Genomic DNA, 19,495 nt, shown 5'->3' with positions numbered 1-19,495 from the left:
TTGATTTTAATCTTAGCTTTCCCTTAATTTATGTCTATCTGCACAACTCAATAACTATTTTTGTGCCTTATGGTCACTTATATTCTAGGTGCAGAACCAGAATCTATTCTTTCTTTAATTTAACAAATGTTCTTGAACCCCACTAGGTGTTGGGTTCTAGTCTAGGCACAGGAGGTTCAGCAACAAACAAGATGAGAAAAGTATCTGCTTTCATGCATCCTACATTCTAGTTGAACAGAAAATAAGCAAGTAAACAAAATAATATGATAATTTAATTTTTTTAAAAGTCCTTTTAGAAAATAAAACAATAGAATATAATGTGATTGAAAATATGGGATGGCCAATTTAAGTGATTAAGGAAATATTTTTTGTTGAGATAAACTTTGAGCTAAAGCTTGAAAAATAGGAGTCATCCAAACAAATTTTGGGAGAGAAAAATGTTCACTGAAGAGAAGTCAGTAAATGGGAAAGTCCTGATGTAAAAATGGTGTGGTGGGAGGTTAATTAATAAAAGGAAATTGGGAAGAGTTAAGAGTCAGAAGGGTGGGAAACGGCAGATTACTTAGGTCCAGTGGTTCATGGAGAGGGATTTCAATTTCATTCTAAGTGAAATGGAAATTCTGTGATCAAGTTGAATTTTGAAAAGATCATTTGGTTTCTTTATAGGTAGGTAATGCATTGCCGAAGCAGCAAAGTGGTAGGGTTTTATGATGGCTTAAGAGATTTCTATCAGGGGGTTTAGCAATATATTTGATGAAGTATTTGCATTTGAGGTTGTTCTAAACTATTGTTGTTGTTGGTATGTGCCATTGAGTCAGACCCAACTCATAGCAACCCTCCTTGGGTTTCCGAGGCGATATCACTATGGGAGTAGATTGCCCAATCTTCCTTCCGAGGAGTAGCTGGGGGGTTTGAACTGCCAGCATTCTGGTTGGCAGTCAAGTGCCTTAGGCACTACACTACTAAAAGTCTATTAACTATTCCTCATAGCCAATTAGGGAGCTCTGGTAGCGTAGTGCCTAAGGCACTTGACTGCTAAGCAGAAGGCTGGTCGTTCAAACCCACCAGCCATTCCTCAGAAGGAAGGTTGGGCAATCTACTTCCGTAGTGATACCGCCTTGGAAATCCACGGAGGGGTCCCCATGAGTCAGGGCCAACTTGACAGCACATAACAGCAACAACATAGCCAATTAAGATCAACCTAGCCAAAGTGCTTTTTTCCTACATGGGAAAATTGAAAACAGAGTAGTGTTAACCAGAAGGCTGGCAGTTCAAACCCACCAACTGCTCCTCAGTATGAAGATGAGGCAATCTACTTCCATAAAGATGCACAGTCTTGGAAATCCAGTGGGGTTTGTTGTGAGTCAGAATCAACTTGACAGCAGTGCGTTTGGTTTATTTTTGTGGTATTAAGTTCATTCATAAATTCTCTGAGTATTAAGCATACTCCATACTGTTATGGAAACCCAGATAAAGGGTTTTGGAAGGGAACCTTATAAAACTTTTCCCATTCTTTTCAAAACACTTCTGAAACTCCAGAATTGAAACATCATCTCAGAGGCTGAGAATCAGAAAAGAAGGGGATTACTGTTCCATCCTCTAAGTGATTGGAACACAGAATCACTTTCTGAAGTTTATTTTAATGCTTCTCTATCTGATCCATCGCTCATGGAACAACAGGGGATATTTTCTTCAGCTAATGAGGTGACCCTGCTGAGAGTAGTCCTAGCAATAATGAAAAATAACATCTCAAGCAGAAAACAGTGCAAAATAATTGTTTTTAGTGTCACTATCAACAGCCTGGTTCATAAGTTAGGGGTTTCTATTAACTTTCTTACTACTTAAGATTAAGGCTGACTGAAAAACTACTTTGGTTGTTGGTCAAGGCAGTTGAGCACTGTTTTTTCTTTTGGTTTTTTTTCGCAATTTCGCAAACTTCAGTTTGAATTTTAGCTCTGCCACTTCTTAGCTGCTCAACTCCTTAACTTCTTACCTACTTAACCTCTCTAAGTATTTCTTTTCTAATCAGTGTAATATTTACTCCTGTCGTTTAGGAAAGGATAAGATTTGTAAAGAGTTGGTAACTTGGAAGCAACCATCATTTATATGACTCCATATCAATATCAGTGTAATGAGCATTACTAAGGCACAGTTACCTAGGCAAACACTAAGAAGATGGATTCATAAGGGATTTTGCTTGTAGAGTCAATGCAGCCTACTATTTGATGAGTGGCCTTAGGAAACTTATGTGGAGTTAAGTTTCTCCAGTTATTACGGAGCCCAATTTTTCTGAGAAATCATGAGCAATGCACTCTTTTTAAGTACTATATATTCTCCTCCCCCTCTCTTTTTACTGAAGTTTATGCCTGGCCTTTGTGGCTTCTGGCAAAGATACTATGGCATGTTTCAGAAGCAAATGTCCAGGGCTAGAGTGCAACTTGATGCTAAAAGGGTTTCTCAACCAGTGGTGATGCCACTTCTAAAGGAGGTGTTTGGAAATGAGGCTGGAGCAGGAAGGGCTATTTGGGTGTCAGAAAGACCAAGGGATTGTCCTTGGCATTTAGTGAGTGAAGGCCAAGCATGCTGAATGTCTTGCAATGTGAGAGACAGTATTGCCAAGGAAGAACTGTCTGGAACAAAATGTACTGCCATTGATAACAACTTTTAAAATCAGTTCCCTTGGAATGACAGAAAGAACAGAGCCATTGGGCTCCAGGAAGAGCCTGGGGCTTGCTCCCACTGTTTTGCAAGAGGTTTAGCAACTACAACCAGAGGACGCCAACACCAGAGAAGCACTTCTGCTTTCCGTGGGGGGATGTTCATCTCCTGTAATTTTTTGTTGTTGTTGTTGGTGGTGTTTCTAAAGAAAATTTGTCTTTTAGAGAGGAAATTTTTCCTGACTGGGAAGCATAGAAATTGGAGAAAGTTTTATTGTGGAGACTTCAAGTAAGTAAAAGCACAAACAATTTGAAAACCTTAGCAAGAGCAGGCTGTCTCAAACAGCCAGGGGTAAGTTCCTTTTGCTAGAAAGCCATTCTTGTAAAAGATTACCTAGCCCTACCTTCATTCAGATGGGGAAACTGAGTTCCAAATAAGAACAGTGATATGTTCAAATTTACCCAAAGTGTTGAAGCTAATTTTTTCCTTCCCAGCCTCCCAAGTAAGGCTGATGGTGTGCAAGTTTTGCGTTGTGCAACTGTGGGTGACATGTTCACATCTATGTTTATTGTAGATTTAGATGGTTAATATAATAATTTTTGGCTGGTTGTGGTAAAGTGACTTGAGGAGTATTTTTCTTAAATTTGTACAAGGTCATCATTTAGACTAGGGTTGGGGATGCCCATTTCTGTCAGCTGAAGTCCATCTCCAACTATCACAGGAAGAAAAGAGAGCTTTCCTTAATTTTATGCTGGAAGTTAAATCAAGTTTCCTTAAGTGCAGTGAATGCCTAATAATCGTGCAATAAAATGTCTAAATATAGCTGATTGGATGGCTTTATATTTGGGAAATCTTAAGGAAAATGCCAGAAAGTATATGTAAATGTTCATTTTCCCAATTAATAGGAAGTGCTTTGATTTTTCTGGTCATTATTTATTTATTTTTCTTTCTATGCAATATAGATAGTAGATGATAGTCAAATATGATCATGGTTTAATAATTTAATTATTTGAAAGCTCATACAAACTGTTTTTGTTGCATAAATAAAATTTAGTAGAAAAAATTATTAAGTAATTTTGATACAAGAATATTGTAACCTCTAAGCACCACTGGTCAGGTTTAAATTCCTCAACCAAGACTATGCACTCATCATCTTGCAAATTTTCAGAATTTTAGAATTAAAATAGATCATTGATCAGAATTTTCTAATTTATGCCCTTAGTATCTGCAGACTAAGGAGCCTGAGTCATAGAATGGTGAGAGGACTTGTCTAACATTATACGTCTGTAAAAGAGCAAAGCAGGGTTAGACTTTATAAGTATTATGAGGGTATAAATTGGTAGATTTAAATGAGGTTAGATAAGGAAATAATAGAAAAGAGCTTCACATGCTCATTGTTTAATTTGTATATCAGTTATCAAATAAGATAATACAAATAATTTGTATTATAAAATAGTTGTCCATGTGAAACATTATTATTAGTATTCATGAGAAAGCTAAATTAACAGAGAAGGTTTTTTCCTTACAGGAAATACCCTACCTCAAATCCACTGCCATCCAGTTGATTCTGACTCACAGCAACCCTATAGGATAGAGTAGAACCACCCCATGGGGTTTCCAATGCTGTAAACATTGCCTCATCTTTCTGCCTCAAAGTGGCTGCTGGGTTCAAACTGCCAACCTTTTGGTTAGGAGCAGCCTAGCACTTTAACTGCTATGCTACCAGAGCTCCTAAATGATTTCCAAACAATGTTTAATTACTTATTTATTGATATTTCAACTGTGGAGCAGGAGAAATGATATACTAAACCTTGGCATTTTTACTCTAGTATAACTAGAAAGCCTTACTAGAATGATGTAGTCTTTTCTGCACCACAACCACATTGTATTTGGCATAAAAGCCTATGATAAGTAAATAATTAAAGGAGAAGCATTATTTCCCTCAAAAATGATACCAAAAGAAAAAAGGAATGAACATCAATAATTGAAGAAACTCTACACATCAGAAGATAATAACATTTTAAAGCAATAAAAGCTTATCCTTCCAGCATGTAAGAGCCCACATGATAAAAGGCTTCCAAGAGCAGACAGATCTGGGTTCCTATTATTGGTCCCAGTACTTGCTTGATGTGCACCTCGGGTAGACCATTTCAGTTTTCTATGCCTCAGTTTCTTCCTTTGTAAAACAGAGTTATTATTAAAGGATTATCAAAAGCACTATTTGTAAGGTTATTATGTTTCTTCCTACTATTTTGGTATTAACAAAATTGAACTCCAGTCTATTTTGTCTCATCTTGTCCACCTCTAACACAGTAGGCTAGAGTCAGAAGCCATTTATGCCAGGGCATTAGGTGGGAAGTGAATACATGTAAAATCGCATCTAAAATTTCTTTAAATTACAATGTATGTGATACAGTAATTTTTATGTCCTCCAAAGTAAGAACCACTGAAGATGATAGGAAAATCTATGCACTTGTTTAGGAATTAAACCTCTCTGTATTTAAATTAGGAGCTCTGGTAGCATAGTGCCTAAGGCACTTGACTGCTAACCAGAGGGCTGGCGGTTCAAATCCACCAGCCACTCCTCGGAAGGAAGATGGGGCAATCTACTTCCATAGTGATACTGCCTTGGAAACCCAAGGAGGGGTCGCTATGAGTCGGGTCTGACTCGATGGCACATAACAACAACAACAACAACATCTTTAAATTAGCTATTAAAGGGGAGATGGGGGGAGTTTTATAAGATGTTCCTGCTTGCCTTTAAGGTTCACACTTTATATTTAAATATAGAGCTGCTTCTGCATTCTTAATACATATAAACAGATTTTATGATATTATGAGAATTAAATAAAATAGAGAATTGATTCATATCTTATATGGAGTGTCAGTATGTAAGTTTCATGTGGCAACTCAGTTGTAAAAGCATTAAGTATATTCTATAAAAGTACATATTTTAAAATCATCAAATAGTTCTTTGGTTTTACTTATATTTTATCTATTTGGCTTAAACAAGAATATGAGGAGCCTGGTCACACAGAGGTTAAAGTGCTTGGCTCCTAACCAAAAGGCCAGTGGTTCAAACTTGCCAGCCACTGCAGGGCAGAAAGATGTGGCAGTCTGTTTGCTTAAAGATTTACAGCTTTGGGAACCTTATGGATAGTTCTCTTCCATCTAAGAGGATCACTGTGAGTCAAAATCAACTGGACAGCAGAGGGTTTGGTTTTAGAACACCTTTTAAGGATCCCAGGTGGTGCGACAGATAAGCAATCAGGTGCTAACCAAAAGGATAATGGTTCAAACCACCAGTCACTCCATGGGAGAAAAGATCTGACAATCTGTTTCTATTAAGATTATACCCTGGGAATCTTTAGACAGAATTCTACACTGTCCTATAGGGCTGCTTTGCGTTGGAATTGACTCGGCAGCACATAACAAGAGCAGAACAGTTTATAAGATCTTTCCTCATTTTTATGATCCTATCATTAGAAAAATATAGGCTCCCCTTTGTGTTTTGACCCCTTGACCTGGCTGCGTGGTCTTTCTGCCAGTCACTTTACACTCAACCGAAATACGTGATTTCCCTTCACCCAATTACATTTCTTCTGATGCAGATGTTCTTATTAAAAACCTCAAGGACCATTCAAAATAAACATGTTCAAAATCGTTTTTCCCTTTTTGCTCTTTCTTCTGGTCTGTTCTTATCTAGCTAGCCCATCAGGATGGTACTAATGATGTCAAAGGTCAGGTCTGTCAAAGAAACCCATGGTCATTTATTATAATTTACCACTCTTCTGAGGCTTTATTTATTGACAAGGGCTTAAGGAACCCCAAATAAATGAATACATAAATTCTATGACATGACAACAAAAATTGAAAAGAACATTTGCTTATCACTGATGTCAGTCATCTCAATTGTCATGATAATTTGCTGCTTCAGCCCTCAGAGAGCAGTTGGTCTTGCCTCACTAAACCAGTCCATAGCATTGTCCCTAACAGTAGCTAACTTCATCCTTTCTGAAAGTGAACAGCAGCAGTCCATAGTCTTGTCCCTAACAGTAGCCAACTACTGCACCCTTTCGGAAAGTGAACAGCAGGTAATAATCATCTTCTTTTGTATGACACACATAGGTGAAGAATATGTATCTGAACTTTATCTCAAGAGTTGAACGAAATCTAACTCTTATATCACCTACCCAAGTGTTTTTATGTAGTAGTTACCATGCTCATCCATGCTCTTTAATAAGAATATGTAGCTATTAAATCAAAAGGCAATTATTTAATGGTGGTAAAGATAGCTGATAGAAAAAGCGAAGAGCCTTGAAGTAAAGAGGCTGAGTTCTAGCTCACACTACTGCATTTGCTGGATTATTAGCCATGTAAGAAAAAAAAGGTTAACGTAACATCCCTGGACTTGCACCTATGGAAGAAGGCCATGTTTTACTTCAGTTGTTTGCCTGGCTGCAGTCTTCCTTCATAACCTCAGTTGTTGGTTTTTTTTTTTTTTTTTCCCATCCCACAAGCTGAAGACCTTGAATTTGTCTTCCCACACTAATCTGTTTGGGGGGCTCCATTGGTGTTCATCAGGATTCTGTGGGCTCAAATCTCTAACCACATCCCTGCTTTCAAAAGCAGGGAAATGTTTCACCAGAAAGGAAAAAAGCAGCAGCAAACCACATTTTATACCGGAGACTGAAGTGCACTGTATTGGGCAGGCAGTCCATGTACAGAATATTTATTTGCAAGCTGGGACACTATTCATATCAAGACTCATACAAACATAACTGTGACATCAACTTCTTCCAAACTATAGATAAAAGCACTCACTGTCTAACACTTACAATTATGCTTTCCTATCAAACTGCTGTGTTGACAAGAATCACTGGAAACTGACTAGCACCTTCTGAAATGCCTACTACAGGCGGTTATAAACACATCATTCTGAAGTCAAAAAAGATTATTTGTAAGGTAAATTATTTCCTCACATTAAATGCACCTGGGATTTCAGGGCCCTGGTATTCAGTGTGTCCACACCGCAATTTACACACAGGGCACTCTGCCACTTCCTCTGTACGTGAGAATTAATGGAAGCGCCGTGTGAGATGTAAATTTTTTAATGAGTAGAAAGTGCTAAATTTGCAGAATGCATAACATTTTAATTTTCCCAAAGTCAGGAAGTTCACTGATGCAGACACTGATGCAGTTCTTGTTTATAAATTGCAATGTTTAATTTGTGTACTGTGCGTAACCCCTGTAAGAATGAGTAATTTTAAATTCAAGTTTGTACTGTTACCTATCCCTATATGGGATTCCAGTCCTCAAATGGGATTGAAAACTAAAATCCATAGCAACAGTTGCAGTAATCAAAATCTAATCATCTAGCACAATCATATATATATATATATATATATATATATATATATATATACATACACACACACACATATCCATTTCTAGACCAAGCCATATATATAGTACTTGGATTACCATTTTCAAAATGAAGAAGTAAGCATGAACTTATCTATTATTTCTAACAATGACAAAGTATATGTTACTACAAATTTCATATGAAGACATAAAAGTTAAAAGCTAGTAGTCTTAATAATATATTTTGTCATGATGTAAATATGCCATTGGCTTTACATTTTTGAAGATTTTCTTATCTCTCTTTTCTTCCCTCTCTCTCCCTCCCCTTTCCTGCATTTCTTCCTTCCTCTCTCATCTCTTTGGAACCATTATATGTAAACTTTATTTCAGAAATACATTGCAAAACCAGAAGCTACTTTAATAGAATTCTAGGGATGATATAGGGAGCTCTGGTAGCATAGTGGCTAAGGCATTTGACTGCTAACTGGAAGGCTGGTGGTTCAAACCCACCAGCCACTCCTCGGAAGGAAGATGGGGCAATCTACTTCCGTAGTGATACGGCCTCGGAAACCCAAGGAGGGGTCTCTATGAGTTGGGTCCAACTCGATGGCATATAACAACAACAGGGATGATATAAAGAAAACAAAGTATTTTAATGGGCAGACTGTACAAGGGAGTTTCTAATGCTGCTTTCTGAATAACATAGACTATTGGTACTGTTATTAAGTAAAAACTGTGGACTCTGTAATCATGTTCAGACCTTCCTCATATTAAACATATCAGACATATGCATTCCAAGTATCTACACTTTCTTTTTTGAATGCAATTCATGTCTTTTAGGATGCCTAAGGACTCTAGTTTTATTTATTTATTTCAAATTAGCAATTAGCTTAAAACCCAAAAATGTCCAGCTTCTTTCTGGGACATTAAGTGACTCTGATGGCTTCTAATTACTCTTTACTAATGCATTCTAGTATACCAATTTCTTGAAGTGCTTAAAGCAATTTGAAGGCACTGAAGCAATGTCTCCATCCAGGAACTTTTTCAGGCCAATGAGTATATATTTGTATCTGGGATTTACACACACACACACAAATGTAATACATACATATTATACTTGACCTAAATGTGTATGCGATGGCCAAAATAGTTTAGTGGAGCTTCCAAAATTGTTTAAAGAGCAACGCCTTGTCTTACAAATGAAATTATACACTATCATATAATGAACTCAATTTATCAGTCTAACAATGAGTATATTCGCAAGGATGAGTGATATGTATATAACAAGTATCTTGGAAATAATTCAGTTTTAAATCTCCAAGTCTCCAAATCTTCAAAAGATCTGGTTTATGGGCAATAAGTAACTTTTGCCAACTAAGGTCTTATGTAAAGATTTTATGCAAACACTATTTTGGTATTCTAATTTTAATCATTGTGACCAAATTTACAGGGCAAGTCAGTGACGCCGCTATATCTCAAATCAGAGGCTCCCAGTTCCGTGATCCAGCTATTTGTTGTTCAAGTCTATCTCAAACATCTCTTTTTCAAAAAGTCATTTTGCAATTACAAAAATAATGAATTACTAAGTATAGAGGATGTGGAGAGTAGAAGGCAAACCAAAAAAGAAAAATATTACCTGCAATCTCATTAGCCAAGAAAACACATACATTTCTTTCACCTTTTTCCTAAGCTTACTTTTACATAGTTATGACCAGATGCATACATAAGCCCTTATTATCTTTTCCATGTTAAATCATCATAAATGTATTTTAGTAGTTGTACTATATTCTAATTTATGAAAGTACTGTATCTTACTTAACCATATCCTAATACTGCATTTAAGTTTAGCATTTTTTATAATACCAAAAAATAAACAGTATGAACATATTTGACATACACTTTTATATGTATTCATTATTTACAATTTATTCACTGAAGTACGATTACTGGTCAAAGGGCATGAGCAATTCATATTTTCATTTACAATACACATCTCCACTTTACTACACATTTTCTAACATGTATCATCGTCATATTTTTAAAAATATTCAATAATTTTATGTGACCCTAGAAGCCTTTTGAGTATATAAATTTGATCAGCATTGAAGAAAGGCCTGGATTTCTAAGATGTCTTAAACAAGCATAGCCTGATAAACAATTTAAAAGACTATTTGATTAACTGAGTGATGTATCAGACAGTGTTTCACCACTATTCATTTGATTAATTATTCAATAGAATTGGGTCAGTGGAGAAGCATTCAGCTACTTCAGAAAGGTGGTGGTTTGAATCCACCATTGGCTGTGAGGGAGAAAAGATCTGGCAATCTGCTCCAGTAAAGATTAAAGCCCAGGAACACTAAGAGGCAGTTCTGTTCTGTCCTATAGGGTAGATAGGAATCGGAATCTACTTGATGGCACACAATAACAACAAAAATATAAAGTCTAAGGAAAAAGTAGAACTGTCAGATAGGATTTCCGAGGCTGTAATCTTTGTGGCTGCTCCCTTGGAGCAGCTGGTGGGTTCCAACCCCAGACCTTTTGGTTAGAAGTCAAGAACTTAACCACTTCACCACCAGGGCTCCTTCTGAGTACTATACACACAGTCACTGCCATCCAGTCACAGTCACTGCCATCGAGTCAGTCCCAACTCGTAGTGACCCCTCCTTGGGTTTCTGAGGCAGTATCTCTATGGAAGTAGATTGCCCAATCTTATTCCAAAGAGTGGCTGGTGGGTTTGAACCACCAGTCTTCTGGTTAGCAGTCAAAAGCCTAGGTACTATGCCACCAGAATTTATAAGAGCTAGAACGAAAGGGGTAAGTTTATTTTTCCGTGTCTCACCAAGTGTTCACCCATGACAGGGTGCTGTCTTACGACTTTTCCATCTCTATTTAGTGGGAAATATTTGAACTTTCATTGTCTGGTAGGTGTCTGGCTTACACAGATGCCAGCTTTTGCAGGTTTTACTGGAATGTTACTTAGGTGGAATTGGAAATGAGATTAAATTAAGAATGATTCCATCAGATAGCTAAATTATTGATTAGATAATAAAGATTAGACAGTATTATAAGTTTCACCTCTTAACTTTCAAAGTTCATTTATAATTACCTTTTGATATGTTACTTATAAGCAGTATAAAATTGCATTTCTCCCTACACATTTGAATCTATTTTCATTAACAGGTGAGTTTAATTCATTTACATTATTATGATTCCTCGTATTTAGATTTATTTCTATCATTGTTTTTATTGTTTTCATGTACCATTTTTTTTCTTTCTTTTTTGTTCCTTTCTGCCTTCTCTAGGAATGTGTTCTTTTCTCTTAAAAGTCTTTTTTTTTTTTCTTCCCTTTAAAAGTCTTATTTTGAATTTATGCATTAAACTTTTATAGTGTAACTAACTTTAACATTTTAAACTGGAACACTGAAACAGTAAATTCCAATGCAAAGAATAACCTATTCTTTTTCTGACCAATATATTGAAATCAGAAACTTTTAACTTGGATTACTCCCTATAAATTGTATGGTAATATTGTTTGCAATTTAGTTCCATCTTATTTTCACCTGTTCCTTAGTTAGTCTGCATTTTGATTTGAAACAGTCAATTCTTATGTTACAATTTTAGTAGTTTATTCAATAAATGCTTGTGAGTAGTACATGCTCTTTGTCTCATCTGAATATTTTAAAAATATTCTTTTTTAAGTAATAAATGTTGGATTTTTTTTTTTTCATTATACCCTACCTGTATTTTAACCTCTCTTTTTCCTAATGACTTACTTTCACTTGCTTTCCCACATTCTAGGAAATTTCATGAGTTCTATATTCCAGTCTACTGATTTTCTCTTCTGCTTTATCTAAAGTTGTATTTGATCTGATGTTCAGTCTTCCATTGAGTTTTATATTTCAATGATCAGGTTTTGCATTTCTAGACCTTCTATTTGATTTTTACCTAAATCTGGGTGTGCCTTTTACAATATTCCATTCCTTAATTTTTGCTTATACTCCTTTAAACTATAACTTGTCATTTTACTTATGTTTATATTATAGGTTAATTTAGGCTGTTCTATGTTTGCTCATGTGTGTGAACAAATCTGTCTTGGAAGAAGTATAGTCAGAATGATCCTTAGCAGCGAGAATGATCAGACTTCATCTCTCATACTTTGGTAGTGTTGTCGGGGGACCAGTCTCTGCATAAGGATATCATGCTTAGTAAAGTAGAGGATCAGTGAAAAAGGGGAAGATCCTCAATGAGATGGATCGACACAGTGGCTGCAATGATGGGCTCAAATGGAGCAAGAATTGTGAGGATGGTGCAGAACTATGCATTGTTTCATTCTGTTGTGCGTGGGGTTTGCCATGAATTGGAGACAACTCAATAGCACCTAACAACAATAGCAACAACATATTATATGAGTGCTAATTCACCTGTTTACTATGTTTGCTTACTCTTCCTTAGTGTGGCTGATTCTGTTGGGTGATTTGCAGTTTTGTATTATAAGCTCATTTTTGTAGAGTGGGCTATTTTGTACATTGATCCTAGACCAACGTATTTGAGTTGTGGCAACAACCCTAGAGAGTTGCTGGTGGTTTGCTTCTGCTGGATCCATAAGTTATACCAATTATGTTAATTGCACATCTTTTGTTTATTGCTTTATGCTGCATATCTTAGACTTCATACTAGAACTTGGTATAAAATTGTACTTTTATATTTGCTTTATTTAAATTAAATTTTCATTTCTTCATCATGAATACTCCTGTGGGGGAAAATGTTCTAGTTATTTTTCATAATGAGGGCAGCCTTTTTTGAATCTCAGCTTTATTCTGGGTTTTTGTTTTCAACTCTCAGAATCAGGCATTCATAAAGCCAGAGTTCTGCCTCTGTGGCCATACTATGGCCCTAACACCCAAACACCAAGTCCCTAGGATCTACATCCATGTCTAGTGTCCTTTGTTACTCTGATGTCCAATCATAAATGTACCTCTCCTGGTTTGAATTTCTAATTCATTTCTCTGGAACTTAGGGATTTCTCTCTCTGTCTCTCTCTTTCTCTCTCTCTCTCTCTCTCTCTTTCTATGTATCTTATATAGAGATATACACCCATATACATACATATTTTAAGTTTGTAATTCATATTGTTTTATTTACTGTGTCTACATGAGTTGAAGTGTTTATACTGAGGAAGAGGATGAATAAGGAAGAAATAATGTGTTTAAATATGTTTTTATTTGAACTAGTGCATGAATAAAGATCAACAGTAACCTTTTTTATATATTTCACATTGTATTTCTCTTAAGGATAAATTCAGCTTTTAAAACATTCCACACTGCACTATCTAGGAAACTGAATCTTACTCACATCTGATCTGAATTTTCCTTCCCTAACATACACATTTGTAGCAGAATTATTGTATTCTACTTGAGTAGATTCAGAGATTGTATCATATACCTGGTTCAATAAGAACTTTTTGGAAGTAAATCACCCAGTCTTGCTTCCTCAGAGCTGCTGGTGAGTTTGAACTGCTGACCTTCTGGTTAGCAGTCAAGTTCCTTATCCACTACACCACCAGAGCTCCATCAATAAGAACTAAGCTAGCTTTAGTATGAGATAATATTGACTATTCCCAAATTGTCCTATTTGTTAGCATATCCAAGACAATAATCTCCCCAAAATAATTCTTAAATGACAATTCCTAATTTTCCTTTCCAACTTTTTGGCTGTCTTTTCTAGTCCTTTTTTTTTTTCCTACAGACTTTGTACTTCTTGCAAGCAAGAGCTAAGAGAAAGATTATTTATTTGCAAGAATTTGGCAGCAACACTGCCAGAAATACCAAGCTTACTGGTGAACAGAACTATGGCTTTAATGTAAAACACTATAATTATACATTATAGTAATATCTCCACAGTTTTTACCACTGAGGAAATCAATAATAGTGTAGACTATTTTTCTTTGTTGGACTAGAGGAAAACAGATGAAAGAGTTTATTGATTTAGTAGGGACTGCTACTATAGCATATCAAAGTCATTTTTAACTGAATGATTTTAACTTGAACACCAAAGTGTTCAGACTAACAAGAGACTTGATAAAAAAAGAACCAAATGCAAATGAACAAAAAAATCCTCCTATACTTTCATGTCACTGACCTATTTACAGATACATATCAGGCCAACAATACTGGCAAATATCTAATCAAAAGGAAAGCATTCTATTAATGGTGCAATAAATGATCAAGACGCCAAAGTGATGCTATTTCATGAAAGTACTAATCTGAGTATTTCATATTTGCAATTGACAAATATAATTTCATATAGTTAATAAAAGTTCCAGGGTTATATCATGCAGTATTATATTACTTGTTAAATAGGTCATTTTGGGGATTTTTAAATATGGACCATAGAGGTAGAGGTATGAAATCTTACATCACCCAAAGCTGAAATATACTGAGAGAAGAAGAAAGAGAGAGAGGGAAAGAACCTACAAATGTTACTACTCTTCAATATATGGATTAATTTATTCAACAGTATAAAAGGAATAAAAAATGATACAAACATTTAAAAAAAAATCACTTGTGTGTGATATGTTGTTATTTTAGCCCTGAACTCAAACTCATGCTTACAGGAACAAACCCTGTATCCTTTGATGGATGCTTAGTAAAACAGATGTATTGTTTTCATTCTTGTATTTCTGGTACAAACTTACTGAGATGCATAGTAGCAACCCCCAAATCACAACCAGGAGCTGTGCTCTGTACTCAGCAGTAACCTATCCTCAGACAGTGCAATATACCACAGATATCAAAATAAGAGGCCTATTGGACTTTTATTCTGTGTTAACAGCAAAGTTACTTCCTTTCATTTTAAGTGAGGTTTTTTTTTTAAAGGTCTCTGTAGATATAGACTCTGAATGCTAAACAGAATTCTATATATGTGGTGAAAATAAAATGATATTTTATTCTTAAGTGTTCCTCATACAAATACTTCTAAACAAATATATTTGGTAGTTCTTCAAGTAATCCGTACTGTGATGAGAAATGTCAACATTTGGAGACTTCTCTTCAGATTCAAAAGAGCACATTGTTTGATCCAGTCGTCTGGGTAGGTGTGATTTCAGAATAATTCTCAGTACCTTAATTCATAGTCATTTAATAAACTCAACAAAATCCCATTGTCACAGAGTTGATTTTGATTGATAGTGACCTGTAGGACAGAATAGAACTGCCCTGTAAAGTTTCCAACACTGTAAAACTTTATAGAAGCAGCCTGCCTCATTTTTCTCCCATAGAGTGGCTGGTGGGTTTGAACCACTGACCTTGTGGTTAGCAGCTCGATGGTCATTAATAGGGATGGTAAACTGTGTAAATCTAAGGGCTCTTCAATGAAGAGGTAAGAGTGAGCATGGAAGTCAAACTACTATTTCATTTATAAAATGAGAAACAAAGCCTTGAATACAGAGAATATTCAGTTTATAGCACCCACTACATTCCTGAAACAATCTTTGTACTTCTAAAAAAAAATAAAAAAGTATCTTATTTACATTATTTTGTTTAAATAAGCTAACTCATATCCACATTGTAATTTTAAATATTTACTATAAATTGGTAACTCTACTCACAGAAATGCTTACTCTTTGGAGGTCATATTTTGATTCTTTGAGTTTAGGTGTATACTTTTGTGTACTTTAATAAAACAGCAATGATGCCCTGGCCGGGAAAGAATGACATCCTTCCCATGGAAATGACTAAGTCACTTCTTGCTCATGGGAAAGCACTACTATGTGTGACATTTGTTAACAAGATAAAGTTATTATTCACTTTGGCTTCTGGAAGACAAGCTTTTTCCAACACATAGAGAGAGAGCTAGGATGTGTCCATATTACTTCATTTTGTTGTTGTTGTTGTTGTTCAAAGAGTTCTTAATTTTGAATATTTCTTTCAAAGAAATACAAAAGGTTAAATCTATGGCCTCCCTGGTTTCTGTTGGTTGCTCAAATCAACTTACTCTGCATGCAAAGCCCATCAGTGCAGTTCTTGGATTGCAATACGAGGCCGTCACAGTCCTTGCCTCCATTCTTGGGAGCTGGTGCTGTGCACTCCCTCCTGCGCCAGTGTGTGCACTCGGTGCCACAAGTTGACCACTTGCTCCATGAGGTCCACCTGCCATCCACTGCCACCAAAAAATCCAGCATCAGTCAGAGGGAGAAACAGCTTCTTCAGGGGATAAGAGGGAAGATCTCAAGTATAAACAAAACAAAAAACTCAAGGAAATGCTCCACCAAGGGCGCAGCATTCATTTCATGTGCTGGGAATTCAAGTGTCCTCTACTTTGTTTGGGTTCTGTGAACTCCCCTGACAAGGTGCATGACTGTTTCCTTACTAACCAAGCCAAGAGTAGCTTTATAAGACACACAGAAACCTCAGTGGCCACCAGAACTAAGGTCATGCCCCTAGTAAAATGAAGTCTATTTTTCTCTGTCTATTAAAGAGGAATTTTCTATGCTTTTACGTTGAAAATTAGGGGGCCTTTCTTTGATCCAAGATTCTTTCATGCACAGTATCAGTGGGAAGTGAAAGTAAAGTTGTATGGGGGAAAAGGTTGAGACAGTAGTGAAGAAATCTATCTGATTGTCTACCCATCTATCATCTGTCTTTCTCTCTCTCTGCCTTTCTATCACTTATGTCTTTTATAATCCTCTTACTATTTTTTTTCATCCAAGCTGCTGTACTCTGTTGAATCCTTCTGCAATCCCCTTTTGAAAAGATTAAATTATTTTCTATTTATTACTTGATGATTCTTAGCATAAGAGCAATTAAGTATTTTTAAAGATAATATTAAGGTAGGTTCCTAATTTTTGCTATAAACATTGAAATCATATTTCTGATTCAATCATTTTCTTCTAATTCAATTGATTTATTTATTTTCAGTATTTGAATTTCATTGATGATGACCTTAGTTATCTCTATTTTAAAAACACAATTTAAATCCCAATTTGAAATATATATATATATATATATATAATTTAAATTATATATATATATATTATATATATACAATTTCACTAAGGTTATACAATGGGAGCTCTGGTAGCACAATGGCTAAGACACTTGCCTGCTAACCAGACGGCTGGTGGTTCAAACCCACCAGCCACTCCTCAGAAGGAAGGTTGGGCAATCCTACTTCCGTAGTGATACTGCCTCGGAAACCCAAGGAGGGGTCGCTATGAGTCGGGTTTGACTCGACGGCACATAACAACAACAACAACATACTTAAAAATATTTCCTTCTAAGTTTCCCACAAAAATAGGATAAAAAGGTTAAATAAGAGTTTTTTTTTAATTACCTGAAATAATTATAATTATCTAAAACTCAATGTAAAATAATGCCAAACATTTATTAAACATCTAAACCCCCTATACCTGCCATTGCTAGAAATATTAATTTTAATAGTCTACAGAGTTTGGGAAATCTGTGTGATTTCATATTAAAATTATTGTGTAAATATATTATGCAAAATGTGTATAAAGATATAAACATGTCCACATGAAAAAATGATGAAAGCATTAATATTTCCAAAGTACACACACACACACACACACACACACACACACTTCTACTTGACCTCAAAATGCCTAGTGCATTTTTAATTGTGGAAATCAACACCTAGATAATATGTAGGAGAGTACAAAATAAAATACTGAAATTCTACGCCCAGCTAAGTGTCAAAATTTGTTCCATAAATAAAATCTCTCAAATAACTCATCGTGGGAGTGAGACTATTTTGATACTTATAAATCAATATTTGTGAGTATAAATGCAGATTATATTTTTCTCTCTACTTCATTTCTTTAACGCATCTCGAAGAAAGCTTCTATTAAAGGATGAATAGGATAAAAGTCAAAATAAAGAGAAATAAGTGTATCCAAACAATAAAACTGAAAATATAATGCCTACCCCAATGGAGTATACTATATTTGTGGCTTGTTTCAAAATAATTTTAACTTAGTTTTGGAATATATTGCATAATTAAGCATTTTGATGTTTTGAAAAATATTAGAAGTAACTTTAGTTTTTCTATGAATAAGAGCTGATGCAATATGAGATAGCATGGAAAGATACCAAAAAACAGAGAGATGCAATCTTGGAATATGTCTTCCCTACTAATAACCAACAAAGTAGATAACCAACATGTACAGATAATAAAGAGCTGACTGCATTGTATTTTCAAAATCCATTAACCCGTGTGTCAAAAAGCTTTCCCTTCCTCCCAAATCACTCTAAATGTTTTATTTGCACTTTTCTAGAAACTGACATGAAATATGAAATATTTTAGTCTAAAATATTTTAAATTTTAATTACTTTCCATGGTTTTCTGAAGATCAAGGATTAGTTTTTCCTGAAATGTGTGGCTTTCAAAGTTATAAAACTTGCAATTTTGGCTCTAGCAGTTTTGTGGAATAATATGGAGGAAATATGTTTGTAAGTGTTTGATTTCTTGCTTTATACTGTTTTGCATGTTTGGGTAACAAAGTTAGGTAGTCTTTTGAGGAGAACACATTTGATTTCCCAGCAATGAGAGCAATGAAAAGTAGGATGGATTGAAATGATGTTTATCACTCATTATGGTCAAGAATAAGGCTTTTTCATACATTCTCTGAAAAACATTTCTAGTATGGTGAGAGACATTTGAGATGAGAAGACTGTTGTTTTTACCTGGGCATAATGTGGTGCAAGCTATTTTCTGTACACTCTGCCCTTCACAGAAGGCACCACCATTGAGTGGTGCTGGGTTTGTACAGGTCCTTGTACGTTTCTGATACCCTCGTCCACAGCGGCTATTGCATACTGACCACTCTGTCCAGGTGGACCAGCCACCATTTACTGAAAGGAAGCAAACGATAAAAGTGGGTTAAACATGTGCACAGATACACAAGACAAACACACCACATATATAAAAAAGTCATCTCATTAAAAATTTTACATTTTCAAAGCTAGTTTCACCCACGCTTCTATTATATAGCTGAATAATCCAAGCACAGAGAAATAAAATTATTTATCAAGATTTACTCACCTACTCCAAAAAATAAATGGCAATGTGTTCTCTTTTCCTTGACCAGTATTCTTTTTCAGGAGATATATTGCCTTACCCTGATAAACTCCAGAAATTAGGTTTGATAGCTTATCTCAAGTGGTAAGTGTTTATATCCTTACATCAAGGCTACAAGTATATATGAAGAATGAAAACTGAATAAAATAATTTAGCACTTTTAAATAACAAGATGATTATTTATTTTTCTTTCATTACTTATAAACTTTACAACCTTCTAAGGATCACGGCAGTGTTAGGTGTCGGTTTTATAGGAGCTCTAGTAGCACAGTGGCTAAGGCACTTGAGTGCTAACCAGACGGCTGGCGGTTCAAACCCACCAGCCACTCCTCGGAAGGAAGGTTGGGCATTCCTACTTCCGTAGTGATACTGCCTCGGA

At 35.6% G+C, this 19,495-nt stretch overlaps 1 protein-coding gene across 1 annotated transcript in view; it reads right to left on the bottom strand.

Moving 5' to 3' along the window:
* UNC5C (unc-5 netrin receptor C) overlaps positions 1-19,495 on the bottom strand; it is a 585,103-nt gene that overhangs the window by 74,924 nt on the left and 490,684 nt on the right. Inside the window, exons 6-7 of the mRNA XM_007946393.1 lie at positions 18,723-18,890; positions 16,015-16,179 (exon numbers count right to left, since the gene is read on the bottom strand). Coding sequence (XP_007944584.1) covers positions 16,015-16,179; positions 18,723-18,890 — 333 coding nt within the window. The remainder of the gene's footprint in view (positions 1-16,014; positions 16,180-18,722; positions 18,891-19,495) is intronic.

The sequence above is a fragment of the Orycteropus afer genome, unplaced genomic scaffold, assembly GCF_000298275.1.
Source record: "Orycteropus afer afer isolate SDZICR_OR568_19922 unplaced genomic scaffold, OryAfe1.0 scaffold00159, whole genome shotgun sequence".
Taxonomy (NCBI): domain Eukaryota; kingdom Metazoa; phylum Chordata; class Mammalia; order Tubulidentata; family Orycteropodidae; genus Orycteropus; species Orycteropus afer.
This window is presented reverse-complemented; position numbering and strand designations above follow the sequence as displayed.